Genomic DNA, 22,948 nt, shown 5'->3' on the forward strand with positions numbered 1-22,948 from the left:
TTCTCGAGTGCTCTCGCTTTGGCAAAAATGGAACAACTAATAGTTTCATGGCTTCCCTTAAGGACAGTCTCATCTCTTAAAGGTTAGAAGAACTCACAAGGAGAAATTCTATTGTTTCAGATTCCTGCCAGCAGAGAATAACAAGTTGCTGGAATGGAATGATGGAAATCTTTGGGGGCAAGAGAAGGGGAAGCAAACTCTCTCCTAGATTTTGTAATAAAAGAGTGAAAAGTTAGGTACGAGCTGGAAAAAGAGTTAGGATTCCATGGAATAAAAGTCTATAGTGAGTCAGGTAAGGAAGGATGGCACGTTCTCAAGTATTCTAAAGGCACCAATGAAACCATTCTGATGAGAAAGAACATGGAGGGATATCTGCAAAGTTCAATGTGGATGCACAGGGAACTCACACACAAAAAAGTTTCATTGTTTTGAAAAGGAAAGCACACACAATTCACGCTTCCCAATAAACTCCTTCTCTCAAAACAAACAAAATAGTTAAAATAAAATATACTGACACACTGACCTTATGTGACAATATAAATGTCGTTCCTCCCTCTCCCTGACCACAAGTGATAACGGAAAGGGTTTTTTCATCCCGTCTTCTAGAATCTGTATTGGTTATCCTATTTCATCTGAGTCCAGGTGTCTTTCGGTATTGACCAACTTGAATTCTTAAAAAGATGTTTTGAAAATGGAAACAAGGGAAGGTAATAGAGATTGAACGCAAAATCACGGCACATTCCTGTAAATAGAAAGTGTTAGTATTAAAACTCACAAGAACTGAGTCTATGGGGAGAGGTAAGAACAACAGAGGTGTCCTCTTCCACCACCTTTATTCACTCAAAGGTGAATTGTTGTTCAGTCATTTCAGTCCTGTCCAACTCTTTGTGACTCCATTTTTTGGGGCTTTTTTTTGCTAGAGATACTGGAGTGGTTTGCCATTTCCTCCTCCGACTCATTTTACAGATGAGAAAACGGAGGCAAATGGGGTGAACTGACTTGTCACACGACCAGTAAGTGACTGAGGTCAGATCTGAACTCATGAAGCTGAGTCTTCCTTATTTTAAGACCAGTGTTCCATCCAGTGAAGTGCACCTAGCTGGTCTGAGGTTAACACAGTGCAGTATTTCACAGAATTTGAGAGACGGAGTTCTTGATTACACTCTTCCCAGAAAAGTCATCCCATGATAATACATCATCTCACTTCTGCTCAAGGCCCTACAATGGAGGAGGGAGCCCTGTGCCTCCCAAACACCACATCTTGGATATATTTGGGGAAAGGAGGGTAGGGAAAAGCAGGGTAGATAGAATCACTGCTTCAGGAGGCTAGAAAGAAGATGACTGACAAGAAAGAAGGCTGAGCTGTTCAAATCTTAACTTCATTCTGTTTTCTCTGCCAAGGAGAATGACCTTTGGACAAGAATGGAAAAAACAAGTTTGTCTATTAGCGAATGTGTACTCAAGGAAAACAAGATAGTAAGGGAGAACTTGCCTGCCCTTGATGAATTGAAGTCATTGGGATTAGATGAAATACACACACACACACACACACACACACACACACACACTGACATGGAGGATCTTTGAAAGATTATCGAAAATGAGAGATACCAGAGGAATACAGAAGCCGGCGGGGGGGGGGGGAATGGAGAGTGGAGTCTTCAAGGGTAGGGTCACAGGCCAGTAAGCTTGACTTCAATTTCTAACACAATTCTGCAATGTATTATTAAAGTGAATATCTAGCCAGTGAATATCTAGGGAGAGCAAGAATGATCACAAAGAAGCAGCATGGCTTCATTAAGAACAGATCGTGCCAGACTCACCTTATTTCCCTTTTTGACGGTTTCCAGTCGATTGGGGAACACCATATGGGTTTTTTTCTGTACTCGGCCCTAGACGGCTTTAACGTTTTTGTCGATAACTTGGATATAGGTAGAGATGGTATACAAATCAAATCTGATAATAACAGAAAGTTGGGAGGGATGGCTAACATACTGGAGGATGGTCAGGATCCCAAACAATTATGATTCCCCCTCCTCCAGACATTGGGCTGAATCTCAGAAGAAATTTAATTGGGATAAATGATAATAGCTAACATTTTAAGAGTACTTATATATACTATGCATACAAAGAAAGGTCCTGCTCTCAAGGAGTTTAGTCTAACGTGAGAAGCAACACGCAAAGAACAATGTACAAACAGGATAGATTGGGGAGCACGGTTTTAAAGAGAAGGCTTTAAGATTATAGAGGATTGAGAAGTGCTTCTTGCAGAACATGGAACTTTAGCTGAGATTTGGGAAATCTAGGAAGGAGATGAGGAAGCCAACTGCTCCCACCTCCCCCAACTGGTTTTTGCCTAGCACGAAATTGAGGAGATTCTCTGTTCTGGAAGACCTCTGCTTACTCTCTGTTTTATCCATGTCCTTTTGAAAGTACGGTGCCCCAAGTCGATTGGAATACTGTTGGTGTGATCAGAATTCTTGGACGCTCTACCTCTCCGAGTGATTTTCTTGGTCGTCATGGCCCATTTTGGGGATGTATTCATTCCCTCCACTAAAATCCCCACATCTCTTTGGGACAAATTGCCATCTCGTCATACCTCTTCCATCTTGCACTTATGTGGCTGCTTTTTTGTAACCTAGTCAAAGCCTTTATGGCCTGAGTTCAAATCTGACTTCAGACGTTTATTCCTCATGTAACTCTGGGCAAGTCACTTGACCCTTATTTGACTTAGTTTCTTCATCTATAAAATGAGAATGAAAATGAAATACCCTACTTCCCAGGGTTATTGTGAGGACCAAATGAGAATAATTTTCCAAATTAATTTCCAAATTCCAAATGATTTTCCAAAGCTCTTAGCACAGTGTTTTCACTTAGTACGTAGTAAATACATAGCAAATAAGTGTGGCTCAGTTCTGTTTCAATCATGCCCGACTTCATGACCCCATTTGGGATTTTCATGGCAAAGATACTGAAGTGATTTGCCATTTCCTTCTCTGGCTCATTTTCCAGGTGAGGAAGCAGGCAAGCTTGCCCATGGATCACCACAGCCAGCAATGTTGAACACAGGGCTTCCTGACTCCAGGCCTTGAACTCTTATCCACTGCAGCGTCACCTAGCTGTTCGAGTATGTAAATTACTTGTTGAGAAGAGAAGATATGACAGTTGTTTTCAGGTATTTGGAGGACTTTCCTAGGAGTGAATATTCTTCTTGAACCCAGAGGGTGGAACTAGGAGCAGTGGGGAGAAGTTGCCGAAAAGGCAAAATATGGGCTTGTTGGTAGGAAAGACTTCCTAACAATTAGAACTGGATGAGAATAAAACGGGATGCCAACTTAACTATATTATTATTAACTTATAATTAATATTATTATTATAATATTAACTATATTATTTATTATATATAGAGACCCTCCATGTATATATGTATATGTAATATATATTAACTATATCATAAAGAAGATCCTCTTTCAAGGAAGAGTAGGGCTTGGTAGCCACCGAAGCCCCTTCCAACTCAGAAATTTGGCGGTTCTGAGAAGAGTTAGCCAAGTCTAATTGGGTTTTACAACCTTCCAATGGATTACAATCAGATAAGCTGACAACGGCATAATGTCCGCCTTCTACCAACATGTTTTGACACTTGTATGGATTTTGAAAATGATTCCTCTTGCTTCTGCTCGTTTACAGTTGTATAACCGACCCATCTGCATAGAGACTTAGAACTTACAGAGATGAACACAGAATTGTTCAAATATCAGATGGAATTTGCTGTCAAAACTGAGACCAGTAAGGGTGCAGTATGGCATAGTGGAAAGAGCAGGATCAGAGAATGCCGGTTCAAATCTCCCCCTGATACTTCCCTGAGCCTCAGTTTCCCTCTCTAGAAAATAAGCATTCTTGATCTAGTTGATCTTTGAGATCCCTTCCCGCTCTAGATTTAGGACCTTGTGGATGACCTTAGAAAACTCCCTTCCCCTGCCTGAAAATCGGGATCCTGCTCTGTGACATGAGTAGAATAGGTTCAAAGGCCTCTAAAGTCTGTTCCAGTTCTAGATTCAGGGCACAAGTGAGAAATGGACACCTTCAAAAACACGTTATGGCTCTTTATTTGAAACTGTGTTTAAAATCATAATCGTAAAGTGATAGCACGTGTGGAAACCAAGCGCCGGCCCTTCGGCTCCTGCTCAGCAAAGATCACAAGAGAAAGAATCTAGGTTGGGAAGCAGAGGGAAAAGACTAACGGGAGGGGACTCCAGCCAGCCCAGGATAGTTGCCGTAAGGGGTCTCGAAATAGGGCTTTGGACCTAGGAGGAGAAATCACTCCATTTTCCAGAGCAAGGGAGCGGGATCCTTAGACATATTATACATCATACGAACATTTAAAATCCTAATGAAAGTAATTACCCAAATCATCTATTTCTAAAAGGAAGTCACATCTGAAAGGGCCGGGGGGAGGGGGGCGGGGAGGACTGCAGAGAACCTGACAACCGAGCCACTGGATGCCCGAGCAGCGCTAGAGCCTCTGGCTGCTGTGCCGGATTAGCCATCTTCCACTGCCTTCACGTCCAAATGACTTGACAGTTTGAACACAATACACATATTCCTTACTTCTGCAGAGGAATAAGCTTACCATTTTAATATTAATAACTTGGGATATAGGAGGGTTAGTAGCACCATGAAAAATGTGTTTTTCCCCCAAAAAACTATAGTCTTGTTACTTTAAACATATTCAATGTGGTTCTTGTCTTAGCTGATTTAAAAAAAAGAGAAAAAAAAGGCTGTTTTAGTTTGTGGGCCAAAAACAGTCTTCATTTGCATTTTCCCTGGGTCTAAGAGGTCCATTCTTTTCTTTGTTCCTTTTGTCAGCCAGGCAAGGGAGAAGGCTTGTTCCAGCATTTTGCAGGGGTACATCTGGATCTGGACGGGTAACAGTCTGTAGCCCTCTTTTTAGCTGTGTACAGTAGCACCATGGTGGGGCAGAAACAGTGCACCCTGGGAATTTTCCATTCAAACAAATCTTCATCCTCCTCCCCCGGATCCTCTGAGATGTTATGTCCTTTTCATACAAACCTGACATCGACTAATGCGTGTCCTCAAGTCTCCTGCTTTGAGTGTCTCTGGTTGGGGCTTACTGGAGAAACAGAATGAAGACATTGTTCAGATTGATGGGATCACAGACCTCACGAGAAGAAACCTTACACGTGATCTAACCCTGACCTTTGCACATGGGGCCACTGAGGTCTAGAGAGGGGAAGGGAATCGCTCCGAGGTCTAGATGTAGGGAAAAGCCGGCAAATTCCCCAGACTCCAAATCCACTGCTGTGGCCGGGGAAGGTTAATGACAAGCTTCTTCACCACTAAAAGGCTTCCCTCTTGTCTCCTCCAGCAGTACACCTTTTCTCCCTTCTCCCCGCCTTGTGCCTAGTTGTGTGCTCATGACCACTCCCATCCGGATTACTTTACCTATGTGTCTCCCACTTTTGCTGGTCTGCCTTTCTCCCTGGCCCTTGTATTTCTGCTCTTCCTCTCTCCCATGAATTGGCAGCAATCTCCCTCTTTTTCTCTCTGTCCTCTCATGCTTGCCTCTCCTTTCTTCTTTACTCATCCTACGGTCTCCTGCTTCGGGGGGGGGGTGTATGTGTCTTTGGGGGGATCAGTGTCCCTCCACTGCTATGTGTCTCCCTTTGCCGTGAACATCTTCCTCTGCTCCTACCTTATGGGGGATTTTTCTCTTCGTCCCACTTCTTTCCTGCCTTTCTATCTCCCTCCCTCCCTCTCTCTAGCTGTCTCTTCATTTCTCTTTTTCCTCTCCTCATCTCTCTCCATCACCGACTGCCATCCCTTTCTCTCCCTCTCTTTCCCTTTCCTATCTCTCTCTCCATCTCTCTCTCCCTCCCCCTCTCACTCCCTCTCCTCCATTTCTCCTTCGTTCTCCTTTATCTGTGTCTCCCCACATCTCCCTCTCCCTCCCTTTTTTTTTGGTCTCTCCCCCTTTGTTCCTCCTTTGTCTCTCTCCCTCCCTCTCTTTCTCCTCTTTTTCCCTCTCTCCCTATTTTATGGATGGACTGGAGAGAGATAAACCTGAAGGAAGGAGGCCAGTTTGGAAGCGGGTCTGAGCAAGCAGGTGACTGGGAGGATAACGGTGCCCTGGACAGAAATGGAGATGTTAGAAAGGGGGGTGGGCTTCGGGGTCAGGATGATGAGTTCTGTTTGGGGCGGGTTGAGTTTGAGATGCCCACAAGCTCTCTGGGTGGAGGTGGATGGCAGGCGGTTGGTGATGTGTGTTTGTCTTTGTTCTTTGAACACGTGTCTGTGTCTGTGCTCTGCCCAGATGTCTCTTTTCTGAGAACCTTGGTTCCAGGGCGGGCTCAGATGCTGCCTTGTTGGGTGCTACCAGCCAAGGACCTCTCTTGGCTCGAGCTTCCAATGACTGACCACTAAGCGAACCGCCTGACAGCCAAAATTAAACTCCAAAGTGGGAGTTACTGCTACTTTTTGGGGACCGTCAGGAGCAAAGCGTCATCCCCTACGTCAGGGAAAACTGGCCAGAGACACAATCGGCCTCGGGTTTCCCGCCTTCTGACCAAGTCGAAAGGCGCTCCCAACCTCTGACCCGTGGTCAGGCGGCCCTCACCTGAACATGTCGGATGCCTCCACGGTCGCCAGCCAGAAGCTGTAGGAGTTGGCGTAGTAGTTGCAAGTCCCCCGCCCGTGGCATTCGATGAAGGGGGCCGAACGGAATTCTTCCAGACAGGAACCAGGAGAGGCCAGGGCCTGACCTGCGCCCTCTGCCCCAGCACTCGTGTGCTGAAAAACATACAGGGAACCGTGGGTTACGACTCTCGCCTGCTGCTTATGCCACATCTACTCTGTGGGGCACCGGGCAGGTCGAATTACTGGGTAAGAAAAGCCACACCCAGGGATTCTCTCAGCTAGCTGACGATGGCAGCCCCCAATGAAGCAGGAGTTACCTCTAGTAACTCATCGTAATGTTGTAGTCTGGGAAGAGCAGTTTCGAATTCCTGCCCTGCTGTGGGACCTAGGAAAAGTCAATCCCCCTCCCCGGGCCTCAGTTTCCCCCTCTGTAAAATGAGAGGATTGGTTTCGATGGCCTCTGAGGTTCCCTCCAACTCTAGGTCCTTTGATGCTAGAGGCTGCTTCTCGAGCTCTTTATGATGGGCAGGCCCCTTCACACCCACTATGATCTAATTTTACTGAGGGAGTCACATAGATGGCCATATGAAGGCTATAGTGTTACAGACCACAGAGGCTGACATCGGAAAGGGGGCCCCGAAAGGAAGCAGGAGTCCCTTCTCTGATATCCCTGAAAAGCGATCCTCTACTTGCTGCTGGAATATCTTCAGTGACGGGGAACTCACCCCCATTCCTGAGGCAGTCCATTCCAATTCTGGAGAGCTCTACTTGTTAGGAAGTTATTCCTTCAATCAAGCCTAGATCTGCCTCTCCCCTCTCAAGTCTTCCCTTCCCCGTGTTAATAGCTCTTCTCCCCCCAGGAGCCTGAAGCCACTTAACTGACACACAAAACAGCATATGGATTGTATACCCATGAGTGTGCATGTTCACACGCGTGTGCACGCGCGCGCACACACAGACACACACACAGACACATGCACTTTCTCTCTCATACTCTTCCCCGGATGAGTCCAGCGGCCCCGCTGATGCGGGGACTCTTTGTGTCCGAGACTGCCCAGCTCAGGGACTTCGTCGAGCTAAGCAACAGACGCTTTTCAATGACTGACAGACATAAAAGAAGGATGCTTTCTTTTTCATACCATCATAAAGGAATAACCAGTCCAGAGAGAATCCCAGTCTTGCGGGCAATAGGGGAGCTGGGTGGTCTGGCTGTGAACCGCAATCACCATTGCCGGGGCTTCACATACTGAGCACCTAGGAGAGAACAATGGGCCGGGTCGGCATCCGGGGCACACTCTGCCTTCTCCTGGAAGAAGGTTCTCCTGGGGGAGGGCCCGGGGGAGGAGCAACGCTCTGAAGAGATGGGATGAGAACTGTGGAAAATGTCAGACAAAAAGCCCCCTGGCATCTTGCTTAATGCCACATGGGCTAAGCTGCTAGCCTGGGGGGCGTGGGGAGGTCAGGAAGGGGGGGAGGGAGGGGAGGAGAGAGCCCTTCTCAAAAAAAGCTGCATGGCGGGTGCTTTGGTTCTGGCACTGGGTCTTCTGCCTCAAGTTTCAAGGCTTACTCGGTCTAATCAACAGCAGGTTGGTTACTGAACTGTTCTAATTGCGGGCTGTAAGAAAGGACCCGACTGAAGGGGACAGATTCGGTCCCACTGTGACTGTGACAAGAATACTGTCCGATTAACTGGGATGGGGAAAGAGAGCTAGCCCCACTCCGAAACATTCTCCTTGGACCAGGCCTTGGATCGGGGCAGCCGGGTTCTACTGGGCCATCAAAAACCTGGAGAGAGGGAAACCGTACTTCTCCCCCAAGTCCTAAAATCGCTGCCATCTCACTCCCCCCATCCCCACAGGGAAGCTTGAGGGAGACAGTTTTCAGACAAATAACAGAAGCCCAACTGCAGAGCCATAGCAATGGATGTTTCAATGGCAAATAAAATGCAATTCCAAAGGGGTTCGGGCATCTCGAGGAACAATCTGGCCACGGGGGTCTATCAAGAAGTCTGAGACTTGTAGGAAGGCCTCCCGCTGGCAGTAGCATCTTTGCTTAGATACCTCACGGATCTGATCCTCAAGGGTCTAGTCTTTCCTATCTCCAACTGACCAAATGCAGTGCCTAGAAAGCATCTTTTGCATTGGGAGGACTGAAATGAGTGTAGCAGATCATTGGAAAGGATGTTCTGCCCCTAACCACTGTCCTATCTCTTCCTGCCCTTCCCACCTTAAGAGAAAGGTCTTTATCTTAGCCCCCCAAATCAAGTGGGAATTGCCAAGGCTTTGACCTACAGTCAAGGTGGATAGGCCTTTGGGGGGGCCGAGGGATGGGGAGCGGTCCTGAGGTCTCACCGGCTGATAAACGGCACGATGCTTTGTCCCGACAGTGGCTCCATGGTCATCGGCACTGGTTTGGGAGTGGATAGCCAGTAGGAGTAGTCACTTCTTGAGGCAAAGTTACATACATTGTTGATGTTACAGAACATGAAAGGCATGGTGCTGAAGCGGTGGAGACAGCTGCCAGATGTCCCTAGGGAAGAATCCGAGAGAGAGAGAGAGGAATGGAGGACGAGGAGGATGATGGGATAAGATTTCAACTCTGGTCAAGAGATCCCAGTTCTGCCATTCTTACTTCCTGGGTCACCTTGGCTAAGTCACTTCTGTCTGGAAAATTTTCCCCCTCTAATTTAGAAAAGGAAATCAAGGATCTCTACGATGAAAGGATTGGAGCAGTTGGCCTCTGAGGTCCCTTCTAGTGCCAGAACAAGTTTCCAACATGTGACCCTTGGGTGAGTGATTTTATTTCCCTGGGTCTCACTTTCTCCCTGTGTAAAATAGGGTGTCTCCAAAGTTTATTCCAACTCTAGTCGTAGGATCCTCTGAACTAATGACTCAGACAATGGGGAAAAAGAGCAAAGGGAGTCAGAAGAATAGGATGGGGAGAATGGGGAAAATGATGCACACAGAAGAGGCAAGAATGAGCAATCTGGAAGAGGAGGTGACAGAAAGAGAGAGAGAAAAGGGGAATGGGAAGAAAGGAGAAACCGACCTCCCTCTTGGTCTGATCCACTTCATAAATTCTTGGGGACCACTGACTTGTACACTTAACCTGTGACTTCCATGTCCAGGGCCCATGATGGCTAGCTAGGCAAGCCCCACCTGAAGTCAGCTCTATTCACCCCAGGGTAACAAGGGGCACCTCTCCCTCCCCAACAAGGTGCTGGGAACTTTAAATAAAAAGGGAACAAGAGAACAACTGGATTGGGTTCAAGCCCACTCCCCATACAGATGGTAGCCCGGTGTCCCAGAGTTAATCTGAGGGTCCCAAGCTTCTAAGACAAAATTCCAGAAAAGGCCTCCTGACCTTTGGTTAAGTTACAATAGAAACAGATCTCCAACACTTCTCTCTGCTTTCCAACTCCCTCCCCAAGCAAACTGATAGGACAGGGACCAAGTGGGGAAGGAACGTTCCCAAAGAACGGACTCTATGTGAGTGCAGCGCTTTAAGGAGCCTTCAAAGTCTCCGTTGACTCCCTGAGAAGCCAATGCGCTTATTTGAAGGACGTAAGACTGGTGCAGTTAGCCCCAAGCCCACTTCCTCTTGCCTGGGAACCTGACAGACATCAGACAGACCAAGGAAAAGCCAATGCACCTGTCTGCTCTGTCACCCACCCAAATACCCCGTACGGTTTCGTTTGTGGCTAGCGGAACATAAAGGGGCCCTTTCTATAGAGTCACTTGAGGCTTAGCACTTAACCTTAAAAACAAAAATATCAGTAGTGTAAGTTAAAACACGTTGTCACCCTTAAACGGCTTCCCAGTTCTGAAAAACCGGCAGGGCAAAACCATGTCTTCACTGACTCATGCTCCCCTAGATACCTCTTCCCCACACCCCACCAGCCTTCCACAACCAAGGACAATCCAATTAATCTCGTGCAAACCGATGAGCAGCTCACCCAAGTCTTGGCCATGGGCTCTCTCGTTTCCTTGTACATAAAGGAGAGAGAACCCCGTGTAGATCTGGACGGTTCCTTGAGGGCATTGTGGAATATGTGTGGTCTGGCTGTGCCGTGTGATGAGAAAGCCATGGGCAAGAGAGAGGGTTCCAGGGGGACCTGGCAAACCTGGCAGGCCCTCTGATCCTGGAGAACCTTCTACTCCACGGTTACCTGGAATTAGAGAATTATTCATTTGCAAGGAGATTCGGGCAGCAAGCCTTAACATTTTGGGTGTCCTGAAAAAACCTCTGGACCTGGATCAAAATCATGTGTCAAAGAGCATAAAATTCACAGGGTTAAGGAAGAAACCGGTTCTGTTAAAATCAAGATATAATATTTTCCTCATCCAAGTTCACAGACCCTTTGAGAACTGTCCACGTGGACTCCCGCCTTACAGGTCTGACTGTATCAAGGGAAACGAGAAAGAACAATGACAATAATGAAAAAGGTCACTGTGGAATTCTAATGGGCAAGACCGTTCGCAAAAAGAAATAAACAAATGTACCTCCCTTCCTTTGTTGCAGAAGCGAAGGACTAATACCGTATCTACTGTCAGACTACAGGCATCCCTTCCACATTGCAATTTATTATGTATTGCAGATCAGCCGAAGAAATGACTGTAAATGGGGATGTAGGGGGAGTTTTGCAGATGAAACGCAAAGGCTGGGAGACAACACAGAAAAAGTTTAAAAACTCAGAAATACATAAAATGTGCAAATACTTATCCTAAATATTATAATTCTATATATAAAATATATAGAATTATATAGAATATTATAATCACAGAAAAGAAAAATTCAGACTTCTTCTCTGGTGCACAAAGGGAGGGCCAAAGATTTTTCTGTGGATTTTTCAGGTAGCGGGGGGTGCCTCTAATACTACCATAGTATAGAAGGGACAACTGTCAAGGCTATGTGCTGCTTAGTTTTGTCGATTTGGGTTTTCCTCCCCTTCTTTTTTATGCTCTTTTACAAGAGATGGGTAGAAGAGGGGGGAAAAGAGATTTTTAAAAAACAAAAACTATTATTTTTTTTTGAAACTGTAGAGATCATTTTGCCAAATCTTATACCTGCTGCTCAGAATCTCTGGCACCCTCCTTTCTCTCCAGCCCCCCCCCCCCGCCCCGTTTAGTATTTTTCTCCCAATTAGGTGTAAAAATAATTTCCAACATTGATTTAAAAAATTTCTAGTTCCAAGTTCTCTTCTTCCCTCCCCACCCCACTTCATTGAGAAGGCAAGCAATTTGATACAACTTATACATTTGTAGTCATGAAAAACATTTCCATATTAGTCATATTATAAAAGATAACAGAGACCCAACTCCCCCTCCCCCCAAGAAAAATAAAGTAATAAAAAAGTATGCTTTGATATGTATTCAGATTCTACCAGTTCTTTCTCTGGCGATGGCTAGTATTTTTCAACCTTGAGAGTTGTCATGGACAATTGTATTGCCGAGAGCAGCCAAGTCATTCACAGTTGATCATCTTATAATCTTGTTGTTACTGTGTACAATGTTTTCCTGGTCCTACTCTTTTCACTCTGTATCAATTCATTCTTCCTTCATCAAGTCTTCCTAGGCTTTTCTGAAATCTGCTTGCTCAACATTCATATACTGTAACTTATTCAGCCCTTCTCCAACTGATGGGCATCCACTCAGTTTCCAGTTCCTTGCCGCTACAAAAAGAACTGCCACAAACATTGTTGCCCATGTGTGTCTTTTTCCCTCCTTTAAGATCTCTTTGGGAAACAGGTCCAATAGAGACACTGCTGGATCAAAGGGGATGCACAGTTTGATAGCCCTTTGGGCAGAGTTCCAACCTGCTCTCCAGAATGGTTGTAGCCATTCACAACTCCATCAACAATGCATTGGTGTCCCAGTTTCCCACATCCTCTCCATTATTTATCATTATCTCTTCCTGTCATCTTAGCTAATCTGAGAGGTGTTTTAATTTTCATTATTCTGACCAATAGTGTTTTGGGGCATTTTTCATATGCCCATAGATTTACAATCTCCTCATAATGCCTTATAACCTTTCCATTTGAGAAGAGTGCTAATTGTTATGGAAAAGAATGGTACAGGGCTAGGTTTTGAACCTGGGATCTCATGAGTAGAGAGAGAATTCCTGGGGAAAGAAAATCTTTCTACCCAAGCGGGTTGACATTCTCTCAAACCACTTCAAGCTGCCAAGGGCACCGAGAGCTTTCAGTGACTTGCTGAGCCCCAGGGCTAGTAAGTATCCAAGCAGGGATTTGGACCCATCTTCCGAGACCACCTCTCTATCCACTCTCAAGAAGAGAAGCTGAGGCCTATAAATTTTATATTTCACAAAGTGCTTTATGTACATGATTGTACATTTCTCACACAAGCCCCAATGTAGGAAACATCACAAGCATTTCCAGCCCATTTTACAAATGAGGAAATTAAGGGTTAGTAATTTATCCAAAGGCACACAGCTAGCAAAAGTGGCAGGACTGTGGCTTGAGCTCAGCGAGTTTAATTTCAAATCTTTTTCTGGTTACCCAACAAGGGTCTCCCAGAACTTGTTGGAAAGTGTTTCCATGAATATGGCAGAGCAGTAGCAGAAGGACAGTGAACTCCCCATCCCCGGTTCTTCCAAACACAGCTGGAAAATGCACCAGTCTAAATCCTGATCAAGAAATCCAAGGAAAGAACAGTGTCTTTTTTCCAGCTCAGGTTGGCAGACAGAGATGTCTGTGGACACTGGGATAGAGTCTGCATGGACAATTCCAAAACAAGAAGAGGACCTAGATCTAGCACAGCAGGGCCGGGCTTGTAGTGGGTTCAGAAACAGCTGGAAGCTCTGTTGCCCACTCTCCAGTTCAGGGTCGCATATCGAAGATGGAACCAACAAGTGATCTGTGCCCAGCGAGAGTATGAATCGAGGGTATGAGCCAGTCCCAGACCTTAGGCTCGATCAAGCAACAGACAAGGTCAGAAACCAACAGTAGCTGTGTAGGTCAGACCCCAAGAGTGGAACAGAGTCTCCGTTCCATCTTCTAGCCCAGTCTGAAGCCTACAGGGGAATAACTAGGGCAGGAACCCCGGACTAAAGAGCAATGTGTTTGTTGTAGTTGGCTGATAGTAGTGGAATCTAATAAAATTCCTAATGGGGCAAATTCTCAGTCTTGTTATCTAGACCCAAACCTAGGCCAGGAATTTGCAGAGCTCAGACCGGGGAGGCGACGAGCAGACTTTTCCTTGGTTCGGATCATTTCCTGAACCTTGAAAGCTTGTTGGTTCTCCACCTGAGATCTCAGAATAACAGCTCTTGAACTCCCAGGAAAACTGTTAGCAGGGTCAGGATCAGCTCAGATTTTCTCTCCAGAAATGTTCAGAGTTTGGCTCTAATGTCAAATGTGAAGTTGGCAAGGAGGCGTAAGCAACCAAATCCCACCATAAGAAGCTATTATGGTGGCAGGTATAATTCCAGAAAAGTGAGATGAGCAAATACCGGCCCACCCCATTCCTTTGCAGAGAAGTGGGGTCCACAGGCGTGGGATATTGTGGGTATTTTCTGACTTTCTTGGTGTATGGATTGGTTCTGCTGATTTTTTTTTTCTCTTTGTTTTTCTCTAAAAATTTTATTTGTTCTATGGGATGGTCCTCTGGGATGGAGGAGGGGGGACACTGAGGGAAACTATGGGGATGTAAAAACATTAATACAAAAATTATTTTAAAAGAAAAAATAGGGGCAGTTAGATGGTACAGTGGATAAAGCACCAGCCCTGAAATCAGGAGAACCCGAGTTCAAATCTGGCCTTAGACACTTAACACTTCCTGGCTGTGTGACCTGGGCAAGTCACTTAACCCCAATTGCCTCAGCAAAAAAAAAAGAAAGAAAGAAAGAAATGCCTTTTCCAGTTCGATTTTGTTTAGGCTACCCTCCATGCTGTGGTTGACATAACTGTATAAAGTAGGTCTCTCCCATTTGGGGGGCATATTTGATAGGACCACCCCGCGTTCCTCCATTTTTTTTTAACAACGCCTCTGTTGTTCTTTTCTACCTTTTCATTTTTGTTGTTCAATTGTGTCCAAATGACCCTGTAGACTCCTTGGACACATCAAGTCATTCTATCCTCCCCCATCTTTCAAAGTCTGTCCGAGTCAAGAAGAACTGAATTCAAATCTAGCCTCACATCCTGCCTAGCCCTGGACAAGTCATTTTACCTCCGACTATCTGACAAAATGGATCCACTGGATCCACTAGGGAAGATCTCTGCCAATAAAAGGCCAAATGGGGACAACAAAGGCTGGACATGGCTGTCACAACTAAGCAACAACCAGAGAGAAGTTTTCCTGATGCCAGGCCCAGCCTTCTAGCCACTGTGCCACCCAAAATGCCCTTATTAATATGCCTATTAGCAACCTTTATGTTATATATGTTTATTTTAATACGTGCCTATTAACACTTTTGTGTTACATATTATGTTAATTTTAATATGTGCCTATTAACAATCTTTGTGTTATATGTTATATATTCATTTTAATGTGTGCCTATTAACAATTTTGTATTATCTTAATTTTTAACCTATGCCTATTAAAAATTTTTGTTTTATAAAAAACAAAAACAAAAACAAAGTCTGTCCGAGCTCATGTTCACTGCTTCCACGACACTCATCCTTTTCATCCTGTTTCCCTGTTATTCTCCTCAAAGTTCTGTGATTGTACCTACCAAGAAATTATGCAGGGAAGTGTATAAGTGCATGTATTTGTATGGGCACTCATGCACGTCTGGGAGTGTGCGTGTGTGTGTGTGTGTGTGTGTGTGTGTGTGTGTTGTGGTTGGATAGGAAGCTGTTCTTGGAGCCAGGAAGCTCTGGGTTCAGGTCCTGTCTCTGACACCTATTGACTTTGTGACCCTGGCCAAGTCACTTAGCCTCTCAGTACATGCAGCCTTCAATACTCCTGGGTGCCGCCCAAATGACATTCAAATGTCATTGGAAAATATCTAAATATGTTAACATTTCTTATAGAATATAATAATCTGATTTTTTGAATTCTGATTTTTCTTTTATAACATGAGTAATATGGAAATGTTTAAAATGATTATTATACCTGTATAACCTAAATCAGATTGCTTGCCATCTTGGGGAGAAGGAAGAAAAAGCAAGGAAAGAGAAAAACTATTTAAATAACTATTCAAATGTTTAAATACATCCAGAAACAATAAAACATAGATGACACAAGAATTCAAAACTAAGTCAATTTATGAGATCTTTATGTACAATAAGTGGCCCCATCCATCTCTATTTCAGTGCCCTGGGTATTCTGTATTGGTAGGCAGTTTCCTCATCTAAGACTTCCCCATATCAATGAAATCCCAGGTCCGAAACCTGTGTGTCTGTATCAATAGAATCTATGATCTGCTCAATATGACATCCATGTGTCACACAAACACATTTGTGTACACAGACATGCATGCATGTAGTGTGCTATGGGTTATATGTTGGTGGGGAACAAACTTTAAGACTGTCTTTCTCTGTTAATTTAAAGGAAAAAACCCAAAGCGAACCAAAGCAGTAATGCCATGGAGGTGGCATTTGTCTCCCAGAGCCCAGAAGCCTGGCTCCCTCAATCAGGGGTCTATCCCAACCAACCCTTCCACCACTAAGAGCAACAAGTCACTCCAGGAAAGGATCATTCGTTAAGTGTCTGCTTCGTGTCTTTAAGAACCACTTGACATTTATACTGATATTGGGACTTGTCCTTCGAGATCTTTGGGGTTATCTTCCAAGTGATAGGCCCAATCTGCTGCTGGACTAGGGTTTGGACTTTCCCTCTTGCTGGAAGCTACCTGCTCTTGCGGCTGGCAGGGATAGCTCTGGAGAACTCAGGACTGCTTTCACAACAGGACTCGTCAGAGGACGAGGACTTGGATTAGACAGGTGGCAGAAGAAGCTCTTTAGTCTGTATATTTTGGAAGGATGCCCAGAGGTATAATCAGAGAGCAAGAGAAGCGAGCCAGGTCCAGCTCGCGGCCGTTTCTCTCATTCCCGACTGACATCAAACCCTATGTTTTTGACAGTGAGATTCTCCCAACGATGTCACATCCTGGTCGTTGTGGAAAAGGATATTTGTTGAAGAACCAAAATGGTGGGTGACCCAAAGAGCAATGGGGAACATATCAGGCATACGTAGAGGCTGGAACATATCACAAAAGATGACATACGGTGTTGGTGGCGGCCTTTTTGGCGGTGGCGAGGAACTGGAAATTGAGGGAATGCCCATCAACTGGTGAATGGCTGAATAAGTTGTGTTACATGACTGTAATAGAATATTATTGGTTTATAAGAAACGATCAGCAGCATGATTTCAGAAAAGCCTGGAAAGACTTGCAGGAACCGATACTAAGTGAAGTGAGCAGAACCAAGAGAACACTGTGCATGGCAACAACAAGATTATACGATGATCAACTCTGATGGACATGGCTCTTTTCAACAATGAGGTGATTCAAGGCAATTCCAACAGACTTGGACTAGAGAGAGCCATGTGCATCCAGAGATGGGGCCTGAATGGGGATCAACGCATAGCATTTTCAATTTTTTTTGTTGTTGTTTACTTGCTTGTTTTTTTCTCTCATTATTTTTCCTCTTTGATCTGATTTTTCTTGTGCAGCATGATAATTGTGGAATTATATATAGAAAAATTGCACACGTTTAATCTATATTGGATTACTAGCTGTCTAGTGGAGAAGAATGGAGGGAGAGGAGAAAAATATAGAATACAAAGTTTTGCAAGGGTGAATGCTGAAAACTATCTTTGCATGTATTTTGAAAAATAAAAAGCTATTTAAAAATAACATCACATTCTCCCCCCCCCCCAAAAAAAAAAGAAATGATGAGCAGGCTGCTTTCAGAAAAGCCTAGAAAGACTTATATGAACTGAGTAAAATGATCAGAACCAGGAGGACATTGTACACAGTAACAGCAAGATTATGTGATTATCAACTATGTTAGATGGCTCTTCTCAGCATTCAAGACAACTCCAATAGACTTGGGATGGAAAATGCCATCCACATCCAGGGAAAGAGCTATGGAGACTGAATGTGGATTGAAGTATCCTGTTTTCACTTTTTTGTTTTTTCTTTCTCATGGTTTCCCCCTTTTGTTCTGATTTTTCTTGTACAACATGAGTAATATGGAAATATGGTTAAAATGATCATACTTGCTATCTTGGGGAGAAGGAAGAAAAAGGAAGGAAAGAGAAAAAATTGGAACTCAAACTCTTACAAAAATGAATGTTGAAAACTATCTTTACATATAATTGGCAAAAAATAAAATAATGTTAAGTGAAAAAAATTTTTAAAAAGATGACTTGTGGGAAAGAGGTGCAATAAATGATACCATAGAAGAATTTCCAGATGATTATGGGCAAAAATCAAGTAGGATTAGGAGGTGTGGACTGGTATATCCCTTATGCTGCCCCACGGTGACCAACTTGTGTCTCTGTTAAAATACCATCTCTAATCTGATGATCTTATTGAAGCAGCAGAGAATGACATAGAAGGCTGCTCACTATCACTACTGCCATTTTTAATGCTGTCATTTAATATCTTGGTACCTCGGTTTCCTTATCGGGGAAAAAAAAGGGATTGGACTTGATGTCTTCTGAGGTTCCTTCTACCTTAGAAAACTAAGATCCGGTCCTTTTAACTCAATGCTGCCTCTTCCATGCACCCAGTCCTTTCCTTCTCTCGGTAGTCAGCCTAAAGCCTTGATTTATTCCATAGGAAAGGGCAAGTGTGAGCCACAGTGGTCGCCAGTTTCAGCGCTAAGTCTTTTTTCTCTCTTTCTTTGGGGTTCTGCTTGATAGAGCTGGCTATCTGAGAACAGTGCACTGAATGAGGACTCATAAGAGGATGGTTCGATAATGGTTCTTGAGTGGGTTTAGCCTTTTAAGTGGAACTGATTTTCATTCTCTTTGCATGTAGTTTTCAAAATCCCTATGGAAGCTAGGGTTCTTCCCCTATGTTGGCCAAGGTACTTCCTGTCTTGGATCCTCATTCGAGATTCCTGAAGTGGATGGAGAAATGTCTGGGGCATCTCCCATGGCTATGTCTTGATCCCAGCAACGTTTCTGCCGATACCAGCTTCCATGTTTATGTGTCACAAGTCTGGTGGGAGGAGGACTCCAGGGAAGCAGGAGTGTACAATGAAGACTCCGCTTCGGAGTCTGGGGACCCGGATTGAAATACTAGCTCTACTACTTCCTATATGTATGTCATTGACTGAGAAACTTGATGACTCTGGGCCTCAGATTTCCCTGGTGGAAAATGAGGAAAGTGGGATAGATGACTCTTAGCTCTAAATCTATGATCTTTTGATCTGTTGGCAGCAATGACAAAATAAAAAATACAGGAGTCGGCTTCGCAAAGCAAACACCGCCCCTTCCCTGCTTCCCTGCTGCTACCACGTGGAGCGACCATATCTACTAGCATTAACTGGTTAGAATGAAAAGCAGACAATGATGCGTTCTTGCTAGGTGAGCAAGGAGCCAGTTTGCCCGTGGCATCCCTTCTCTCCAAGAGCAGAAGTATGTTGCCCACTTCCCTTCTCTGAAGGCCCTTTTTTCCTACCTGGTTGGCCTGACGGGCCTGGGTCTCCTTTGGGGCCTACCGGGCCATTAAGGCCAAGGCGTCCATTACGTCCAGGGTCTCCCACTGGGCCAGTCGGGCCTACGGAGAAAAGAAACATATTGTCCAATGTGGGCAGAGGGACACTGAGACAAACCCAAGACAAATACTGTAAGACTCTCATCTCGTTTCTATCTCAATGAAAGGCCTGGCACCTTCTAGCTAGCTGAGGGCCAGAATTGGGATGAGGGGAGTCATTTCTACGTCCTAATCGTTTTATCTATACCTGGGGAAATTTGGCAACATTGGCTCGTCTTGTTTTCAGGTCCAGAAAGGGGTTCAAGTCCTCAACTTGTCCATCTCAACAAATAAGTCCTCCCCCCTCCAAAACCACAAGTTTTTTGAAGGCATAGGTAGCTTTGATGTTCGTATCCTCAGTGCCAAGCTCACGGTTAATGTTGGCCACATTCCAATGAGTAAACTTCCCATGACTTCTTTCCAACTGAGAGCCACCTAGGTAGAGCAAGGAAAGTGACTTTCCCAGGATCACACAGTCAGAATGTATCAGAGTTAGGCTTTGAACCCAGCCCTTTTCAGCTCTGAGGCCACTCTCTATCCGGTATGCCACATTGTCTCCTCTGTCTTGTACACAGTAGGTGCTTAATAAGTATTTCCTAAATTGTAAGAAAAAAGGCAGAGTACTCTAGTGGGGGAAATACTGGATTTGGAGGCAGAAGAGCTGGGTTTGAGGCCTGCCTCTGATGCTTCCACCTGGGCGATGACTGTGGACAAGTCACTTCACCTCCATGGGCCTCAGTTTCCTCTGTGAAAAATGAGAGGGCTGAAAATGTTGACTTTTAAAGACCTCTACAGTTCCGTGGATCTCTGTCTTCCACAAAGCTGCCAGCAATATAAAACAACTACCGCCCACTCGCTTAACAAGCAGGAAATACTGCAGCCAGTTTGGGGCATGAGTTCGTGTTCAGTTGGCCACGGACATCCTCCTACTGAGCAGCCGGGGATTTAGGTTAAGCAGTGAAGGCCTGAAGCTCAGTATTAAGATAGGAGAGCTGGATGACAAACATCAACCTTGAAAGTTGGCACTTTTTACTCCTAAGGTAGCATCACGGCCACTCCACTAACTTTTCAAAATCAGCGTGAGCAAAGCACCCAAAGAAATTGGGTGATGGAGAAGCAAGAAACTCTTTTTCATGACAAAACTGAATGAACACCTCAGGATACTAAGCCTCTGGGCCCCAGTATGTGTGTGTTGGGGTAGGGTTTGGGAGACTTAGGGAGGCACTTCCATGCAGGGAACACTCCATGATCAGGACAGCTTAACCTAGAATGTGCGTAGTAGAGCTCTGTAGAAAGGTACCTGGTAAGCCTGGGGGTCCTGGGATCCCCACAGGACCTTTCAATCCTGGCAAGCCTGGCAGTCCTGGAGGTCCAATATCTCCTTTGATGATGATATCCTTCTCAGAGGGACCAGGAAAGCCAGGGGAACCTGAGAAGTGAAACATAGTTTGAAAGTAATTGGGAAAGTTCTTTTGGTGATGGCAAAGAATCGGAAATGTTTATCTACTGGGGAACGGCTGAACAAGTCGTATGTGATTGTAATGGAATACTGTTGTGCTATAAGAAATAATGAGCAGGATGCTTTCAGAAAAGCCAAGGAAGACGTATGTGAACTGATACAAAGTGAAATGAACAAAACCAGAATACCGTATGTAGTATAGCAATATCGTATGAGATGTTGAACATACATTGGATGACTAGGGGAGGGGGTGAGGGAAGGGAGGAAAAAATTTGAAACACATGGTTTTGTAAGGGTAGATTTGAAAACTATGCATATGTTTTGAAAATAAAGCTTCACAAAAAGATGATATGATCAACTGCGAATAATTTATTATGAGGATAACTTACGTGTCATTCTCAGCAATATGATGACCCAAGACAATTCTGAAGGATTTAGAATGGACAATACTATGATGGAATATTCCATCCCTAAAGAGAGAACTGATGGAATCTGAATGCAGATAGAAGAGTGTTTTTTGTTTTATTTTATTTTTCTTGTGGTATTTTTTGTTTGTGTTTTCTTTCATAATATGACTAATATGGAAATACGTTTTGCATGACTACACATTATAACTGTAGCAAATTACTTTCTCTTTCAGGGAGGGGGAAGGTGAGGGAGGAAGAAAATTTGGAACTTAAAATTCACTTATTTTTTATTTTTGTTGTTGTTTTTCTCAATAGCATTTTATTTTTTAGTTTTAAGCTTTCATTTTTGTAAGACTTCGTGTTCCAAATTTTTCTCCCTCCCTCCCTCACCTTCCTCCTCCCCAAGACAGCAAGCAATCTGATATAGGTTAAACGTGTGCAATGTTTTTAAGTGTATTTCCATATTTGTCATTTTGTGCAAGAAAAATCAGACCAAATGGGGAAAACCATGAAAAAGAAAAAGCAAACACATAAACAAACAAAAAAGGTGAAAATACTAAGCTTCCCCAAAGGGAAAAACCATGAAAAAGAAAAAAAGCAAACACACAAACAACAAAAGAGGTGAAAGGGTGAAAAGAGGTGAAAATCCTCTGCTTTGATCTACATTCAGTCTCCAACGTTCTCTCTCTGGATGCTGATAGCATTTTCCATTCCAAGCCTTTTGGAATTGTCTTGAATCACCACATTTCTGAGAAGAACCAAGTCCATCACAGTTGATTATCACATAATCTTGCCGTTAACTTTGTACAAAGTTCTCCTGGTTCTGGTCACTTCACTTAGCATCATGAAACTCAAAAGTTTAAAAAAGAATGTTAAAAATTGTTTTACGTGTAATTGGAAAACAATATGTAAAAAAGAAAGTAGTTGGGAAGCTTTGAAGAGATGGAGGGGAGTAGTAGGAAGGCCCAGTATTGCTGGAAACCGTGGAAAGGATACTGGACAGAGATGTGAGGCTTGGGGCCAAGTCTCCAAGGTACCAATTCTGAGAATCCCAGAATTTCCCAAATAGAAGGGATCTTAGTGGCCATTTAATCCGAGCCATCCCTCCAAAAGAAAGCCTGACAAGTGGTCATTCAGCTTTTGCTTACAGACCTTTAATGAGGGGAAACTTGCTGCCTCCCAAGGTTGCCTCATCCACAGGGGACAGCTCTAATTATTTGGGAGTTTTTCCTGTAGTCAAATCTTTACAATATGCTCTCATTGCTCCTAGTTCTGTACTCTGGGCTTTAGTAGAAAAAGGTAGCCTCCCTGGGCTTCAGTTTCCTCATCTGCAGGTCCCTTCTGACTTTCCTAGTTATATATTGAAGCCTATATTCCAAGTTCTCTTCCACAATAGTCTTTCACTTACAAGATGGTTACTGTGGGGACCTGCTCTTTTCTAGGCTAAAATCTCAGCTACTAGCTCTCGCTGGAACTTCCCACGGAGCCTGGGACCTTTTCATCCTGGGAATATTCTTCTACCTTCTTTGTCTGCCTCCTTCTCTCATTCATAAGGCTCTTCCTAAGGAGGGAGCTCCTCCATTTTAAAAAGGGATCCAGGTCAGCCAATGTTCATTTCTCTCCTGGCTCAAGCTTCTGACCTTGTAGTCTTGGACACCGGGCTCTTGTGTGGGTCCCTTCTCCTGTCCCCTTTCCCTCATGTTTGGACACTATCTTTTCCTATCAGATTGCCAGTTCCTTAAGGGGAGAGGTTATCTTT

The 22,948-nt window shown here is 44.3% G+C and overlaps 1 protein-coding gene across 1 annotated transcript in view; it reads right to left on the reverse strand.

Annotated features, from left to right (window-relative positions):
- Nucleotides 1–4,086: 4,086 nt before the first annotated feature.
- The window catches only part of COL4A5 (collagen type IV alpha 5 chain), a 228,849-nt gene continuing 209,987 nt past the window's right edge, over nucleotides 4,087–22,948 (reverse strand). The window contains exons 45-51 of the mRNA XM_051969028.1: nucleotides 20,624–20,752; nucleotides 19,249–19,347; nucleotides 10,610–10,822; nucleotides 9,006–9,183; nucleotides 7,794–7,908; nucleotides 6,635–6,807; nucleotides 4,087–5,131 (exon numbers count right to left, since the gene is read on the reverse strand). Of these exons, the coding sequence (XP_051824988.1) occupies nucleotides 5,050–5,131; nucleotides 6,635–6,807; nucleotides 7,794–7,908; nucleotides 9,006–9,183; nucleotides 10,610–10,822; nucleotides 19,249–19,347; nucleotides 20,624–20,752 (989 nt within the window). The 3' untranslated portion in view covers nucleotides 4,087–5,049. The remainder of the gene's footprint in view (nucleotides 5,132–6,634; nucleotides 6,808–7,793; nucleotides 7,909–9,005; nucleotides 9,184–10,609; nucleotides 10,823–19,248; nucleotides 19,348–20,623; nucleotides 20,753–22,948) is intronic.

This window comes from Antechinus flavipes, chromosome X (genome assembly GCF_016432865.1).
Source record: "Antechinus flavipes isolate AdamAnt ecotype Samford, QLD, Australia chromosome X, AdamAnt_v2, whole genome shotgun sequence".
Taxonomy (NCBI): Eukaryota; Metazoa; Chordata; class Mammalia; order Dasyuromorphia; family Dasyuridae; genus Antechinus; species Antechinus flavipes.